The sequence below is a fragment of the Arvicola amphibius genome, chromosome 12 (genome assembly GCF_903992535.2).
Source record: "Arvicola amphibius chromosome 12, mArvAmp1.2, whole genome shotgun sequence".
Lineage (NCBI taxonomy): Eukaryota > Metazoa > Chordata > Mammalia > Rodentia > Cricetidae > Arvicola > Arvicola amphibius.
Genome location: NC_052058.2, coordinates 46,121,610 through 46,140,219, shown reverse-complemented (window position 1 = coordinate 46,140,219; position 18,610 = coordinate 46,121,610). Strand labels below are relative to the sequence as shown.

The window sequence follows — 18,610 nt, the reverse complement described above, 5'->3', positions numbered from 1 at the left end:
TAGCCAGCTCACTAACAGCAGAACGGCCTGACTGTGACATCATGCAGATGAAAAATCTTTGTTCACTCTTCATGGTTCTTTTTCTCTTCTCTCCTTTTCCTTTTTTTTTTTTTTTTTTTTTTTTTGAGGACTGTAATCAGTGAGGGAAACTCAGGTCTAGATCAATGAAAAAATGATGATCAAGAAAGCAAGGTTAGCTGACTGTGAGTGAAGACAAGGTCTTCTTAGAGAAGAAACAGGAGAGACATCATTACACAGGCGTGCCACCTCTGGTTTTGAGTAAGACTCTGGGAGCTTACATAAAACAGAACTAACTCAGAGAATAGTTTGCTCATAATTCAGAAACCAATTTAATGGTATCTGTTGTCCTGAGAAAGCTGTTTTAGTAACATAGTCAAATTTGTGTCTTTTTACAATGTGAAGTTTTATTCAATAGCACTAAATTTTAATAGCTTTAACTCAGCAAATATTCTTGATTTACCTAGGTACTCATAAGGATCAGCGATCATGGGTTCTTTTATTCCATTCCTATCTTAGTTGCTAATTAATTAACTTTTAGATCCCATACCATAGTTCACATAATAATTATAGGTTACAAAACAAGTCTAGAAAGGAAGAAAAGCCTCAAGGATCTAAGGAGGCTTACAAAAGGCACCATAGGTGTAAACAAAGTGTGTGCAGGTCCCCGGATGAGTCAGTAACAGCCCACTCTGAAAACTGCTCAGGCTAAAGCCTGCCAAAGCACAAAGTGCAGTTAATAGGCCAGGGGCTGAACCACTGGAAGTTCAATTAATATGTCAGCCAGGGTAACCATGCTGAACTAAAGCTCTGAACAGTAACTCAGGAGGCAGTAGCCTATCAACTCTGGGATGCAGACCCAGACGGTTGGATGCCAAGGCCTGTGCAAAGGGGTTGGGTACCACTGGTCCCCAGTGTGAGTGTCTAGGAGCATCCTCAGTCTTTTAATGCACTGTGCCGTATGATCTGAATCTTTACATGAAACAAAACTCCCCAACTGGTGTACTTACTCAAAAGCAAATTCGTATTTTGCTGGGTTATTTTGAACTTGATTTTGTTGTCATATGCTTGCTATTTCTGTTCTCTTCAGAATATATATTTAAAGGGTGAAGTGGAAGATAATTAGGAAATATCAGTAATTAACGAACAAAATCTATGTTTTTCCAAACAAAAAAAAAAAACAAAGGTTTTTGACTAAAATAATATTGACTGCCTGGATGAACATTTTTTTATTATTATTAAAAATTTCCGCCTCCTCCCCACTTCTCATTTCCCTCCCCCTCCCTTAATTCCCCTCCCCCTCTTTTCCAGTCCAAGGAGCAGTCAGGGTTCTCTGCTCCCGGGGAATTCCAAGGTCCAACCCACTCCATCCAGGTCCAGGAAGGTGTGCATCTAAACAGACTAGGCTCCCCCAAAGCCAGTACATGCGGTAGGATCAAAACCCAGTGCCATTGTTCTTGGCTTCTCAGTCAACCCTCATTGTCCGCCACGTTCAGAGAATCCGGTTTGATCCCATGCTTTTTCAGTCCCAGTCGAGCTGGCCTTGGTGAGCTCCCATTAGATCAGCCCTGCAGTCTCAGTGGGTGGGTGCACTCCTCGCGGTCCTGACTTCCTTGCTCATGTTCTCCCTCCTTCAGCTCCTCATTTGGGCCTTGGGAGCTCAGTCCTGCGCTCCAGTGTGGGTCTCTGTCTCTATCTCCATCCACCGCCAGATGAACATTTTAATTTCCATCCAGTCATGACAGAAGCTCTGTAAGTGGAATTGCAGTTGGTAATGCTTTTAAGTACCGTTTCTTTATGAGTGACTCAGAACCAGATTCACATATTAAAGGAGACAAAATAGCTGATTTTTATCAACCCCATCATGAATTAATATTTAATACTTAGAGTTTTTCACTTCATTGACTGATAAAACATGACACATATTTTACTACATACTAACAGAAATTGTTTTCTGTGTTTCTTCCTTTGTATTTTGACTCTTCTATTAGGATTATTAAAAACAACAAAAGGACATCTTACAGGAAAGTTAAGAAAAATTATTTCTCTGTTGCTTTTATTATCTAATTTTTGCCTCAGTACAAATGAGCTTTACTTTAGCTTAGTGTTTCAGAATCTATTTGACTATTGTGAACTAGAAGATGTAGGTACATCTCAAGGGGTTGTTATTTTATATAAATATGTTTCCCTAGAAATTCTGTCCTGAAATGACAAGCCATGATCTAATAATAAAAGTTGATGATATATCCCTCGATATCACTTGATGTATTAAAGAAGAGGATATTTGTATTCCTGGATACAAAAAAAAAAAAAAAACTCATGAGAATCCATTCAAATAATTCAAGAGTTTTAAAGCTTTTGATATTTTCCAATTTCAATTAAGGAGTTCCTTTTGTTTGTAAACACTGAGGATCTATAATAGAACAGAAAGAAAAGTAGTGGGGAAAGCCCTGCTAGCAATGGATTTTGAAGGGATCCCATTTGGATAGGCCAGGAACCCCCTGTCAAGCAAATCTGACCACCTTCTGACTGGGCAATGATTTAAGAGAGAACTGTGTTATCGAATGCATCCATGCAGCCGTTATCACAGATCACTGCATCCGTGAGAAAGACTGCTTTGCCGAGGAACCCAAAGTACTGCGTGCTAAGTAGAGATTCTAGAGACCATGATCTGAGAATTCTAAGCCCAAGCTGTCATGCAAGAGCAAACAGAAATGAATCCTTAAAGTATTTACACCTCACATAAGAACCTTCTCCAGAGTACAGAGTTGTGTGATAGGGCAGGAGAGAGCTGAACCTCACAGGAATTTTGATGGCTTGTTATTCTGATGTGCCAGACTTACTCAGCAAAACAAAGAAACAATTTTTACTTAAAAACTTGGTCATATGTTCATCTCATAAAAATTATGTTAGATGTTTAGATGTTTCACAAATAGCATATGTATAAAACATTAACATGTGATTTTATTATCCGGAGAGAAAAACATGAATTAATGTCATTAATTTAATGAAGTAATGAAGTACACTGGGTGCAAGATAATAGAACAGATATCGTATAGTTGCCAAAGTCATAGAAAATTCAGTGTGAGGTGATAAGACTCAAGAATTATGTAGAACATGGTTCAAAATATAAGGAAAAACTAAAAGAAGTATCATTGTTGACGCTTACATTTACTTCTTTCATCCAGCTTAGTTTAGACTCATGGTGATCCATCAGAATGGATGAACTTGAGTTTAAACTTTGACTCGTGTAATGTCTTACTGAAAATGTTCAAGCCAGAAGTCAAGAGGATTATGAGGTGAACATTCTTTCCTCTAAGCTATATTGCTTTGGACATGGCTAATGTCAAGTACTTCACTAAAAGAATCACAAAAACAGATAATTAGTTGACTCTCCAACTTTTTTCCTCTACAGCCCGCAGAACTGCTATGCCCTGTGGAAATGGAGTCTGTTTACCAGAACTCCACTGACTTCATCCTGCTGGGCCTCATCACCCACCCAGTATTTCCCGGTCTGATCTTCGCTGTGGTCTTCTCCATCTTTGTGGTGGCTGTAACAGCTAACTTGGTCATGATTATGCTCATCCGTTTGGACTCACGTCTTCACACACCCATGTACTTCTTGCTCAGCCAGTTGTCCATCATGGATACGGTTTACATATGTATCACTGTCCCCAAGATGCTCCAGGACCTCCTGTCCAAAGAAAAGACCATTTCCTTTCTGGGATGTGCACTACAAATATTTCTGTACCTTACCCTGATTGGGGGAGAGTTTTTCCTCTTGGGCCTCATGGCTTATGATAGGTTTGTGGCTGTGTGCAACCCTCTACGGTACCCCATAATCATGAGCCCAAGGGTGTGTTTGCTAATGGTGCTGGGTTCTTGGGCCGGTGGGTCTTTGGATGGATTCATGCTGACACCTGTCACGATGAGTTTTCCCTATTGTGGATCTCGAGAGATCAACCATTTTTTCTGTGAGATCCCAGCAGTTCTGAAGCTATCCTGCACAGACACATCGCTCTATGAAACCCTGATGTACGCATGCTGTGTGCTGATGCTTCTCATCCCGATCTCCATCATCTCAGTCTCCTACACGCGCATCCTCATCACCGTCTACCACATGAGCTCTGCTGAGGGCCGGCGGAAAGCCTTTGCCACCTGTTCCTCCCACATTATAGTGGTCAGCATCTTTTATGGGGCAGCCTTCTATACCAACGTACTGCCCCATTCCTACCACACCCCCGAGAAGGACAAGGTCGTGTCAGCCTTCTACACCATCCTCACTCCCATGCTGAACCCCCTCATCTACAGCTTAAGGAACAGAGATGTGGCTGCAGCTCTAAGAAATGTCCTGCGAAAACATGGCTTCTCCCGCACATTACAAGTGGGGCACGTGCCTGGGAAATACTAGCAGGATGGAGCCAACACTCTGGTGTGGATGCTGTAATCTTACTATAAAATACACTCTTTGTTCCCCCTCAGCATCAGTTTAATTATCTAAAACTTACCACCCAGCAATAGCTCTCTGTTGTACTTACTCACCAGTTAAGAATGAGATACGAAATCAAAGGCAGAGAGATCCAGCATCACTGACTTTCCTGTCTGAATTCAGCAGCAGCGTGTGTCAGCATTTTCAGCCAAACTGCACTGTGAATCTTCCCAGGCAAGACGAACATCCCTCTGGAGTGCCCTGTGCTGGTATCTTTATGTGTAGTGTTTGACCATATGTTCTTTGTGTCTGTATTAATTATGAACATCTTTGGGGGGGGGGTGGAGCCTACAAACTACCCATGCTAATTTACATTCTAAAGCTGAATAATCTCAGTCCTTCTTGCCAGCCTTTGAATTCAAAAGTGCCAGGAGTGCTTTCCAAGTCTTTGAGGATTTAATTTTAAATATCACATCAAACATTAAACATGAATTAAACATTTTTTTAATGATGAGAATGTAATTTTATTTTAAGAACTAGAAAACCAGGTGCCTGATTTGCTACATACATGAAATCTCAGTAATATGTTTGCCTAAATAACATCTGCATAATACACATGCATGTTAGCATGCCAGTGTGGATATGGGTAAGGCTCAACTCCTAGATTAAGAGATACAAGCAATCACTGGGTTATTGAGGAAGGGAGAATTAGTATTCTCATAGTACAAGCCTACCAATATATTATACAATCCCATGTTGTCATTTCTAAACATGCATACATACACGAAATTGACTAAAAAGATTATATATATACATATATATGTATATATGTGTATATATATATATATATATATATATATATATATAAAATCAACACCAAGAGAGAAAGTCATAAATAGGGGGACATGAGATTACTTAGTGCAGAGATAGGTTATAGATTATATAAATGATATAAATACGGTATAGTCATATATGACATTATCAACAAATTTTAAAATTAAAAACACAAAAGAAAGGCCACCAATAACCATATATTTTCTTATACAAGAAACACACATCACTAGCAAAGATATCTACCACCTTAGGGTAAAATAATGAAAAGGACATTCCAGGAAAATGAAACTCAGAAGCAGGCAGGTGTATCCGGTGTATCCACTCTAATATTTGATAAGAATAGACTTACAACTAAAAATAGAAAAAACAAAGAAAGTTTCTTCATCAAGGGGACAACATCCATCATGTTAATGTTATAATCTGAACATACATGAACCAAACACAGGAACCCCTAATTTCATAAAGAGCAAGCCATGTAAGACACAGTTTAATTATAACACAATGATAGTGAGTGACTTCAGTACCCTGTTCTTACCAATAACACTTCATCTAGACCCAGAAATTAAGAGAGAAACATTGGAGTTAAATGACACAATTATCAAATTGTCTAATGCACATCTACAGAACCTTCCACTCAAAGACAAAAGAATGAACATTAAAAGACAAAACAAAAAGAGAACTACAAGCCAATATCCCTCATAAACACAGATGCAAAGATTCTAAATAAAATATTTGCAAATCAAACACAAGCAAATACCAAATAGATAATCCAGTACAGCCAAGTTAGTTTTATCCCAGAAATGAAGGCATGGATCAAAATCATATAATTGGATTTAAAAACAAATGTCATATTATCAATGATGCAGAAAAGGGTTTTCATGCTATACAATATAACTTTATAAAAAAAGTTATAGAAAGAGTATGACTAGATTACATCCCAACATCATAAAGCCTACATACAAGAAAATCCACAGCCAGTATTGTCTTAAGTAGAGAGGAATTTGAGGCAGTCTCATTAAAATTAGGAATAAGATGGAACTGTCCTCTTTCCCCACTCCTTTTTAGTATAGTGCTTGAAGTACTCGCTAGAGCATAAGAGAAGGAAATTACATTAAATAAAATGGGAGAAGTCAAAAAAAAAATGGGAGAAGTCAAATTATTCCTGTTTGAAGATACATTTCATACATGAGACCCCAAACATTCTACTAGAAAATGTCTAGAAATGACTAACACTTTCATCAAAGTGTGAATGAATCAACTTACAAAGATTTTTAAACTTTCCATATACCAATAACAAGCCTGCTGAGCAAGAGATTATGGACACACTGCCATCAATACTGGCCTCAATAAAATAAAAATATCTATGAATAAACCTAACTAGAAAGTGAACAGCTTCTACAGAATATTAGAAACAAACAAATAAGCCCAATTTAAATCTGAAGAAAAATACCAAGGAGGAAAGCAGAGGCAATCACATATTCATTTTTGTGGCCGCTGTAACCACTGAGGGCCCTATGAATATCCAAAGGTTGGGTTAACAACTGTGTTTCAGGAATTGGAGTTACAGGCAGTCATGAGCTGCCTGACATGGGTGCTGGAAATTAAACTTGGGACCTCTGGAAATGGACCGAGTTTTCTTCACTGTGGAGCCAACATTTCAGCTCCTTGCATCCCTTTTCCCTCTGAATTGAGTGCATTTCTGCCCTTGTTCTCAGTTTACTCTGATCCCTGTTTTCAAGCTAAACACTGCTGTCTAACAGCCTTCTTGCCAAAGAGTGCATGCATGCCCTCGCTCCTCTCAGCCATGAAAAGACCAGTTTGTATCCCACGCGGTAGTGACTCCTGAATAGCTTTCTAGTTGATTCAGAGACACCCAGAGAAGGAATCTCAGGACTTCAGTCAAGCCCTCTGAATTCTCCATAGCAATCCAGCATCCTACCTCGAGCTGGCGAGTCCAGGACGTAGTGAGACAGCTGTGGGAAGCAGACTTCTTAAACTCCTGTCATGGAAGTGAAGCTACGTGAAAACAGACTTTCATTAAGAGGAGGCTGCTCAAACCCCAAGAGGAAGTTCTGGGTCATTAATCAGCCAGGTGCCTTGTGCTTTGGAGGGTGCTTTGCCCAGTCTTCCAGGTTGTTCTTTCCCCAAGTGAGAGCTGGCATTAATTCTTGATATTTCGTCAAAGAAGTTATTTTCTAATCTTGACATCTACCTGGTTTAATGAAAACGATGAACACCATGATTGAATGCATTTCCCTGACTCAATCTGAAATAATGACTTCTACTCAGTGCTGAACCCTTAGACACAAGCTTTATACCTTTTATTCCCTACATTATAGATGAGGGAGAAAACAAATGAGAAATCCCAACCCCAAGTTTCCCCTTACGGTGTTACACAGTCCCTAATTCTTTTTGACAATTATTTCACAAGTATCCATCCAGATAAGCACGAATCCCTCTACGAGCTGCTGGACTGACTTGAATAGACATCAGCCCATGAGTTGTTTCTCTACAAAGACCTGCAGGTGGTTTGCCCCTGCACAGGTCTCCTCTCCCTTTTGCATTGCTGCATGGCTCTGTTCGGACCTGTGCTGGCTATAGGCACCAAAGAGTTCAGTCCAAAGTCACTTCCATGTATGACAGCACACCAAATGGCTCTAATCATCACGTCTTCAGATGGGAGAGCAGTGCTGGTAGAGCAATTAGATCAGGTTCTACAAGTCTGATAAAGACAGAATGCAGACCAGTGAACATGGTATTGATTGGTGCATGGTTCTAAATCACCAGTCAGAAATTATTGTCTAGTGTTGAACTTAATTTTTATATGAAAGTTTTTGTTACACAATGAGAAATTGATGATACCCACAATCTCTTTTTAGTATTTAAATACATATATTTAACTTTACCTTTTTATAATTGAGCTATATATTTTTCTTCGCTCCCCTCTCTTCTTCCCCTCTCTCCTTCTACCCTCTCCCATGATCCCTATGTTCCTAATTTACTCAGGAGATCTTGTCTTTTTCTACTTCCCGTGTAGATGAGATCCATGCATTTCTCTCTTAGTGTCCTTTTTGTTGTCTGGGTTCTCTGGGGTTGTGAATTGTAGGCTGGTTTTTCTTTGTTTTATGTTGAAAGCCACTTATGAGTAAATACATATTATATTGCCTTTATAGTTCTGGCAACTCAATATGTTTTTTTCTAGATCCATCCATTTGCTTGCAAATTTCAAGATGTCCTTATTTTTTACCACTGTGTGGTATTCCAATGTGTAATGTACCACAATTTCTTTATCCATTCTTCAGTTGAGGGGCATTTAGGTTGTTTATAAGTTCTGGCTATGACAAATAATGCTGTTATGAACATTGTTGAGCACATGTCCTTCTGGTATGATTGAGCATCCTTTGGATATATACCCAAAAGTGGTATTACTGGGTCTTGAGGAAGGTTGTTTCCTAATTTTCTGAGAAATCTTTACATTGACATCAAAAAGGGCTGTACCAGCTTGCACTCCCACCAGCAACACAGAAGTGTTCCATTTTCCCCACAACCTCTCCAGCATAAGTTGTCATCATTGTTTTTGATCTTGGCCATTCTTAAAGGTGTAAGATGGAATCTCAGAATTGTGTTGATTTGCATTTCTCTGATAGCTAAGGATGTTGAGCATTTCCTTTAGTGTCTTCTGGCTATTTTAGATTTCTCTGTTGAGAGTTCTCTGTTTAGGTCTTCCCCATTTTTTTATTGGATTATTTGTTCTTTTGATGACCAGTTTCTTGAGTTATTTCTATTTTTTAGAGATCAGTCTTCTGTCTGATGTGTGGTTGGTGAAGATCTTTTCCCATTGTGTAGGCTGCCGTTTTGTCTTGTTGACCGTGTCCTTTGCCTTACAGAAGCTTCTCAGTTTTAGGAGGTCTCATTTACTAATTGTTGCTCTCAGTGTCTGTTTATATTTAGAAAGTCGTCTCCTGTGCCAATGTGTTCAAGTATACTTCCCAATTTCTTTCATCTTCCCCCAAGGAATAAAGAACCATGCAGGGGAAAGGAGCCTGAGTTAGTTAGTTTGTTCTACCCTTCAAATGCTGTTGCCAAGCCAATTTTTTCTTGTCACCGAAGTCCTGTTCTGAACCCTGAGAGAGGGCTGAGACTGGGACTCAGTAGCTCATAATATAGATCTATTTTCATTCTTCTACATGTCGACACCTAGTTATGCCAGCACCATTTGTTGAAGATGCTTTCTCTTTTCCATTTATATTTTTTTCTTCTTTATCAAAAATTGAGTGTTTGTAGGTGTGTCTGGATCTTCAGTTCAACTCCATTGATATCTCCTGTCTGTTTTTATGCCAATACCAGGCTGTTTTCAGTACTGAAGCTCTGTAGTAGAGTTTGAACTCAGGGATTGTAATGTCTTCAGAAGTGCCTTTATTGTACAGAATTGTTTTGGCTATACTGGTTGTTATGCTTTCCCTATGAAGTTGAGTATTGCTCTTTCGAGGTCTGTGAAGAATTTTGTTGGAGTTTTGATGCGAATTGCATTGAATCTGTAGATTGCTTTTGGTAAAATTGCCCTTTTTACTATGTTAATTTTGCCTACCCAAGAGCATGGGAGATCTTTCCATTTTTCTGGCATCTTGTTCAATTTCTTTTTTCACAGATTTAAAGTTCTTATCATCCAGATCTTCCACTTGTTTGGGTAGAGTTCCTCCAAGATATTTTATGTTATTTATGGCTATAATGAAGGGTGATGTTTTTCTCATTTCTTTCTCAGCCCGTTTATCATCTGTGTAAAGGAGGGCTACTGATTTTGTTGTTGTTGTTGTTGAGTTAATCTTGTATTCTGCTACATTACTGGAGGTGTTAATGAGTTATAGAAGTTCCTTGTAGAATTTTTAAGGTCACTTATATAAACTATCATATCATCAGAGATAGTGAGAGTTTGACTTCTTTTCTGATTTGTATTCACTTGATCTCCTCTTGTTGTCTTATTGATCTAGCTAGAACCTCAGGAAGTACATTGAATAAATATGGATAGAGTGGAAAAGCTTGTCTTGTTCCTGATTTCAGTGGGATGGTTTTGAGTTTCTCTCCATTTAGTTTGTTGTTGGTTGTTGGCTTGCTTGTTGTTGTATATTGCCTTTATTATGTTTAGGAACATTCCTTGTATCCCTGCTCTCTCCAAGACCTTTATCATGAAGAGATGTTGTATTTTGTTGAAGTTTTTTCAGCATCTAATGAGATGATCACATGGGCTGTTTTTTTTTAGTTTGTTTATGTGATGAATTGCATTGCCAGATTTGTGTATGTTGAACCATCCCTGCATCTCCTGGACAAAGCTTTCTTGGTCATGGTGGTTGATTTCTCTGATGTGTTTTTGGATTCAGTTTGCCAGTATTTTATTTAGTATTTTTGTATCAATGTTTAAAGTGAAATTGGTCTGTAATTCTCATTTTAGTAATGTCTTTGTGTGGTTTGGGTATAAGAGTAATAGTAGCCTCGTAAAAAAGAGTTTGTCTATGTTCCTTCTGTTTCTATTGTATGAAACAATTTGAGGAATATTGATATTAGTTCTTTTTTGAAGATCTTGTAGAATTCTGTGCTGAAACCATCTGGTCCTGGTACTTTTTTTGGTTTGGTAACTTTTGATGACTACTTCTATTGCTTTAGCAGTCATGGGTCTATTTAATTTGCTTATCTGATCTTGATTTAATTTTGGTAAATGATATTTATCCAGAAAAAGGTCCATTTCCTTTAAGTTTTCCAATTTTGTGGAATACAAGTTTTCAAAATATGACCTGATGTCTTTTGTTATGCTTCCCTTTTCATTTCTGAGTTTGGATATTCTTTCTCTGCCTTTTGGTTAGTTTGGATAAAGGTTTATTTATTTTGCTGATTTTTTTTTGAAGAACCAACTCTATGTGTCATGGACTCTTTGTATTGTTTTCCTTGTTTCTATTTTGTTGATTTCAGGTCTCAATTTGGTTATTTCCTGCTGTCTAGTCCTCCTTGATTAGTTTGCTTCTTTTGGTTCTAGAATTTTTAAATGTTCTGTTAACTCACTAGTGTGGGATTTTTCTGGTTTCTTTATGTAGGCATATAGTGCCATAAATTTTCTTCTTAACACTGCTTTCATTGTGTCCCCCAAATTTGGGCATGTCTTGTGGACATTTTCATTGAATTTTAGGACGTCTTTAATTTCCTTTTTTATTTCTTCCTATGATGCCACAATCTTGTTCAAGTTTCTTGCTCAGTTTTCTTTTCTTGCTCTCTTTTTCATCTCTCACTATTCACTCCCTTTTCCAGAAGTAACAGTTGTATGGAATAGACCAAGTCCCTACAATCTGAAAGTAATTTTGATAACTGGGTGTTTGGTTTCATTGTCAATAATTTTATCAACCCACACAATTCAAGTGTCAATCATCGTTTGAAAACCAATCCTGCTGAGTATCATAATAAAATTTAAGAAAGTTCTTCATACATTTCTGCTTGTATAGCTGAAAGAAAGAGGCCCATGAAAACTGGTCTGTCAAAAAGGGAAACCAAGAGGCTACTCAGAGAGCCAGGACAAGATTTCACAGAACGTCATCAGGTAGTTTCTTAAAAATCACATCACTTGCCTTATCTGCTGAAAAATTACTTTGTAAAAAATACCTTTTATTGATTCTTTGTAAATTTAACATCATGCGTCCCAACCCCACTTATCTCCCCTTTGCTCCCTATCAGCCCCCTGCCCTTGTGACCCTCCCCCCCCAAAAAACAAAAAAATCTCACCATGAAGCTGTAGCGAAAAGTCTGCCCTTTTGCCCCAACAGCTTTACTTGCGAATGTTCATTGCAGTTAGCAGTGGGCCTGTATCATGGCCTCTGCCTCTGCTACACTATCAATACTGGACCCTCACCAGGACTCCTCCTGGATATGCTGTTGTTGCTGTATGCCATGGAGATCCTGCAGCTTTGATTCTACAGGACTGTCCCCCTCATATGCCCACCAGGTCATGGATGAAGTAGATGTTGGGGTGGGCCAACTCTAAGCCCCTGATCTGGGCCTGAATGGTAGCTGAATTGGGCAGCCTGACTGCTATTCTGTAACCATGCCACCAGGCCCACCTCTCCTGATTTGCACAAGGTAGAGGTGGGGCCAACTCTCCTGCCCATGGCAGCTGGCAAGAGATAAGACCAGTTTTCCCACGCTTGTGCATGAGGCTCTCTCTCCCTCACCCATACCACCGGGATCAGTTCTGTGTTGCCCAGGAAAGGTGCAGGGCTTCTCCTGAGTGCTGCAGCTGGCAAGGGGCGCCAGCTCCCCACTCCCGGGACCAGCTCTCCTGTGTGTAGGTGGTGAGCTTGCTCTCCTATGCTGCCTAAGTGAGGGGTGAGACCAGCTCTCCTATGTCCACACCATGAGGGGCAGTGTCAGCTCTCCTGGAGCCAGTGAGGGGCAGGACCAGCTAAGCACGCGCTTGGACAGCACTGTTGCTTCAGGCAGCAGCCCTGATCAGGGGCATCCACTTGGCCTTTGGTAGTGACATGGCCATGGAAATCAATGCAGACCCCAGCTGCAGCGGGACCATGGGCTCAGTCATGGCCCTCCATGTCAGCCCTGGCCTGAATGTCACCATGGCCTCAGGTGACAGTGCAGGCCATTCAGATCAGCATGGTCCTCTGAGGCAGCACAGCCCTCAGACATCAGCATGGCCTCAACTGCAGACATCCACTTGGCCTTTGGTAGTAGCTTGGGACATGGATATCAACACAGATCCAGACATGGCTCTCGGTGGTGGCCCTGGCCCAGACATTCCCATCGCCTCAGGTGACAGCACAAGTCACTGAGATCAGTATGGCCCCAGTAGCAACATGGCGTCAGGACACCAACATGGCTTCAGGAGGCCGTGCAGTTTCCTCATGTTGGCCTGTTCCTCATTGCCATTGCATCCCTAGTTCCCCTTCTCTTCCTCTCCAATCTTTGTCTTTCCCATCTCTCCATTATAGATTTGTTTATCATAGTGGCACCAGCTGCCCTGGACCACAGGGATCGGGGCAGGTGCTTCTGTGCCATCTTCCAGGCCACTGATAAACGGCATCTAAAGGTTCAGAGGGAATGCTGGGAAGACTTGAACTTGGGGTATGTTTATTTGAACTGCACCCACAGTTCTGCCTCTTTCTCTGTGTCCTTGTGTGTGGATGCTCTTAGGTGTAGATGTTTTTCACCGGTTGAATAACATGCTTTGGCACAACCCAGTCATCTCTGAACACATCAGCCTCCATTTGTTAAGTTTACACGATGCGACTTTGTTTCTGTTTCAATACATATTGCTTCATTGCATTTACTACATATGTATAAATTACACGGTCGTCTCTAATGTACATTTAATATTATATAAACAATTAAATAAAGAACATAATTTCTTCTTTATTCTCCTGAGATTGTGCTGTGAGACACCAGCGAGAGCAGCTGGCACACCGAGCATATAGTCACAAGTTGGGAACCTGGTTCTTGCTGTTGTGTGATACCACTTCTGGGGAGACATCAACAATCGTCTACTCACGCATGGTATGGAGTCAACAACAGACCAAGGTGAGGATACCACCAAAGTCCAACTTGATAAACCAATGAATTTTCTTAGGGTCACTTGCAGGAGTGTGGGTCACTTTTATTAGGGTCACTTATGGGAGAAGAAATGAGTAAGAATGGTGGCATCACCAATAGCCCACTCTGTAATGGGTGGTGGCTCCTGAAACCTGGAAGCCTGGAGCTGCATGACTTACAGGCGTGTCTACAGGTGAGAGGGTCTCTTTTAGGCAACTCAATCTGAAAGGCTTCCAGAAAACACAGCTGGTTTTTTCTCTTCTAATCAACTTGCTGGTTTGCCTCTTCTAGGCATTTCAGCTGAGAGTATTTCTCAGCTGTTCTTACTACTTATGTAAGCTTGGGGAGGGAGAGAGCAGTGTATCTTGTAAGTTTCCAGGACTTCGGGAATCTTTTGAATGGTTAACTTACTGAATTTTAAGGAGCCCCTCTTAGGACACCCTGAAACTTAATGAGCTTCTCTGCAGATTAGAGTGTGCCAGCTTGATTGAGAAACAAAATTACATGTATTTATCTCAGTGTAGATCCTCTAGAACCTGAATATTGAAGAAATTCTATGCTATTTGAGATTAGATACATACATACATCATACATACATACATACATACATACATACATACAACCTATGTAGAGCACGGAGCATGTCAAGGCCTTAGCTTCAGTGTCCATTACCAGAGAATGTAGACAATTTGCAATTCCTGTCTTCATGTCTCCTGCTAATCCACAGTCATTAATAACCGATGTGCTCCATGAGATTTACTACAGAATAAAGATGGATTGTATGCTGAAGTGACACAACATCAACATAAGCCAATGAGAAACTGAAGATTTCAAAATTAAAATATATTATTGTCATCCAGATTTCAGTGTGTTGAAAATGGTATAGTTAAGAATCACTTAGTTGGTTTGTATGCAATGATGCAATTATGTTAGAACAAGGGATCTAAAATGCAAAATCTGCCCTGTTTACCAACAATTTATTTTCATACTCAGATCATTTCATATTGATTTAGAAGGGAAAAAAACCAATAAGGACAACTTCAAGGCACTGGTCTCCAAAACTTGAAGTGTAATTAGGTTGATAAAATTCAGTAGAGGAAATATTTCATAGAGTCAAAACTAACTTTCCCCACAAGTAATAATGGCTTAGTGGAATTAAATGTTTCTATAAGAGAAATAATCAGATGTTAAAGCAGTATTTGAAATACTATTAGAATTGTCTTTGTCACAGTCAGCTGGCAGAGTGAGGTACCACTGAATGGAGGGTGGGGACATGTCCTTCACGACAATGGGGTGTCACAGAAACAGCATCTCCTGAGAGATGTGTGCCTTGTCAGCAGCAGAGCGACTACTAAAGATTCAACTGCATCCTTCCACCCGAAATAATTCATGACTCAGAATTTATGACGATTTCAAAAGTGAAAAAAATCACCAGTTCCTGATACATGAAAGATTTGCACCGAGCCCACTGCACACTGTATGCAATTCCATGATGGGCGGGGGGTGGGGTGAAACAAGGGAAAGACTTCCCAACCAGACCTTACCAAGCAGGTCTATGTTATGCTCACTTTCCAGCTTTCTCAGCCTTAAAATATTGCCAAATTCTGCTCAAGCTTCTGACTGACTGCTTTCCCATTGGGCGCCCTTTGTCTATTCCTGTGTTTCTCCCACTGGGGAAACTTAATGAAAATATTCAGTATCAGCCCACAGGCAGGAGAGCAGAGGAATGTCCACTCAGCCCAGCCCTGTAGCTGTAACAAGCTCCTTAGGGGCTATGTTCATTAGCTCACTAAGCCAGAGGATGACAAATGGCCAGGAGAGCCTGAGCACCATGACTTTCATTGATCCAGGGGGAACGATAAGGACCCAAAGAGAAAAACACACAAAACATCTCCCAGTGAGGTCATCTCTGGTTGTATATATCCCAGCTGATTGAAACTTGATAATTAGATCTTGAAAAGCTCCTCAAAATTCTTTACAAAGGAAAAAGAATCTTTGAGGGGCTCTTGGATTCCTCAGATTTTAATAACTTCTTGCTTTTATTCTGTTACTGTTGACTTGTACCCTATATTTAAATATTTATAAGGAAATATAACATTTCCATATAAAAGAACAATATATTCCTTAGAATATATAGAAAATTAGAAAGCAGCAGGAATACTTTAGGTTACCATATACAATATTATTATACAGATACCATAAAGATATGTATGTATTTCACCCTTCTCCTTCCCCTTGCTTTCTTTCTTTACTGGATGGGGTACAACAGGGTTAGGGCCTTGCATATACCAGCCACATCATATACCAGCCACATCATATACCAGCCACATCAAATACCAGCCACATCATATACCAGCCATATCATATACCAGCCACATATATACTAGCCACATCATATACCAGCCACATCATATACCAGCCACATCAAATACCAGCCACATCATATACCAGCCATATCATATACCAGCCACATATATACTAGCCACATCATATACCAGCCACATCATATACCAGCCTTATTATATACTAGCCACATCATATACCAGCCACATCATATACCAGCCACATATATACTAGCCACATCATATACCACCCACATCAAATACCAGCCATATCATATACTAGCCTTATTATATACTAGCCATATCATACATCAGCCATATTATATACTAGTCATATATTCTCTAATTAGCTTTGTGCATAATTTTAAACTCTAATGTACTTTCAATATTCTGTATACTCAATAGTATGTACTTCACCTCTCCATGTAGATCTTCAGTATGTACTTGAAATAATCCTTTGGTTGAACAGAACTCTCTGAACTGCTCTTCCGTCAGCTGGCATGAACACAGCTTTTGCATTAGCTTACAGTATACAGTATTATATGGTTAATTCCCCGGGGACAGGACACAGAAGACGCATGGATGGCAGGTTATTAGGTTTTAGAAGTCTATCAATAAAAGTTTGGCGTAATTGTTGATACTGGTTTGTTCAACATGATACTTGTTACCATGTTTGCTACAGAATTTAATAATCGCACCTAAACCTTTAAAAATCATGACCCCTTGAACAACAAAATCTTCTAGATAGCATCATTTGGGAAGTCACAAGAAGACTACTTCTCCATAAAGCCAATGGCTCATCATTCATCTAAAAACCTAACCAAGGTCATGTTCCCTTCTCAAGGAGACGCGAGCTAATGAGGACTTCCCTGTAATTTCATTCATACCTTGGACATTTTCTTCTTTTACATTTATGTCTTCATTTTTCTCCTCAAGGAATAAAGAAAAATCACACTCAATACAAGGCTTTCTTTAAAAATATATACCATTTTAGGTGAATCACTTAACTTTCTCCCTGGTACACACTAAGGAAGTCCTTCTCACAGTTTGTTCTTCCACCAGGAGACACTCAATGTCGGAACCTCTTAAAGTACACAGCAAAACAAAGTGACCCAAACTCTAGTTACTTTAAGGGAAGGAGCTCTCCTCTCTTCCCTCAAGTCCTTGCTGGCATGAACTAAGTTTTTTTCTATCAACATTTTAAGACTAGCAAAGTATCTTCATACATTTGCCACATAATTTGTTTATATTCATCCCCATTTCCCAGTGATCTTGCCTATCACCCTTCACTTCTCTTTTTGGTCCATTTATTTCCTCTCCAAAATAGTACCCCATTCTGATTTAGCAACATATATATTTTATTTCCATCTGTCCCTCCCACTTCTGCCCTCCCTTAAGATCTCTTATGCACCTCTCATGGATCCCTGTAATGGTCAGTGTGGTCAACCTGACAGGAGATGAGCCTCCAGGTCTCCCTCAGGAAGACTGTCATGACTGTGTTAATAGAAGGAGGACCCCACACAGTGGGTGACACATTCCACAGCTGGAATCCTGGTCTAGTCAAGTGCAGCAAAATAGACAACAGCAATTTTTACTGCTCTCTTCCTGATTGTGGATGGTTTGTGACCAGCTGCTCTACGCTCCTGACTTCCCCACCATACCTGGGAACTGAGAACCATGTCCTCAAGTTGCATTAGCCAGCATATTTTATCACGGTGACAGAAAATTAATGAAAACTGTTATGCCCAAATCTGAGAAGTCCCCCAAAAGAAAACAAGGAGACCGAGTTCCGTATATAAAAACAAAGAGCCTTTATTTTATACAAGTTTGCAAACTCGGTCTCTCCACATATCCAACATATTGGGATAAATGGAGAGCCCCAAGCTTAGAGTTGGATTTTTATAGTAGTAAAGGTGGTGGAGGTGAGGGGTTTCTGAAGTTCAGGACCCCTGATTGGCTGACATTTGTCTAGGGGTGTCCTGGTGAGTGTGTGCTGGCAGGTGATCTTATCTACAGCTGTTGGAACGTTAGGAATTTCCTTTGGATGGTCTGTTCTCAGGTAGTGCTCAGATAATCTTAGTTTGTGTTTCTTCTGGCAACCAGAGATTGCTTCAGGGTAAACTACTGAGACTCGGGCCTCCATTAAACTTATGGCTGAGTCTTACTCTGGCAGGTGAAAAAGGTTGGAAGTAAAGAACTGCCTTTGGGTGGTCTGTTTCTAATTAGCTTTCCATGGCTGACTCCTACAGAAACAATACCTGTTCTCATTACACACACACATACACACACACACCCAAGAGTGTCTATATGTGTGTGTGTGGAGTGAAGTACATATATATGAATTTAAATATAGATTTTGTGTGTAACAAAAACATGGCATTTCACTTTCTAAATCTGACCTACTTTGATT

The 18,610-nt window shown here is 39.9% G+C and overlaps 1 protein-coding gene across 1 annotated transcript; it reads left to right on the top strand.

Moving 5' to 3' along the window:
- Positions 1-3,460: 3,460 nt before the first annotated feature.
- LOC119827815 (olfactory receptor 2T2) lies at positions 3,461-4,429 on the top strand. The gene has a single exon (XM_038349721.1). The coding sequence runs from the start codon at positions 3,461-3,463 to the stop codon at positions 4,427-4,429; it is 969 nt and encodes a 322-aa protein (XP_038205649.1).
- Positions 4,430-18,610: the final 14,181 nt, after the last annotated feature.

Coding starts and splice junctions, on each gene's coding strand:
- LOC119827815 (XM_038349721.1), top strand. CDS start 3,461: ATGGAGTCTGTTTACCAGAACTCCACTGACTTCATCCTGCTGGGCCTC.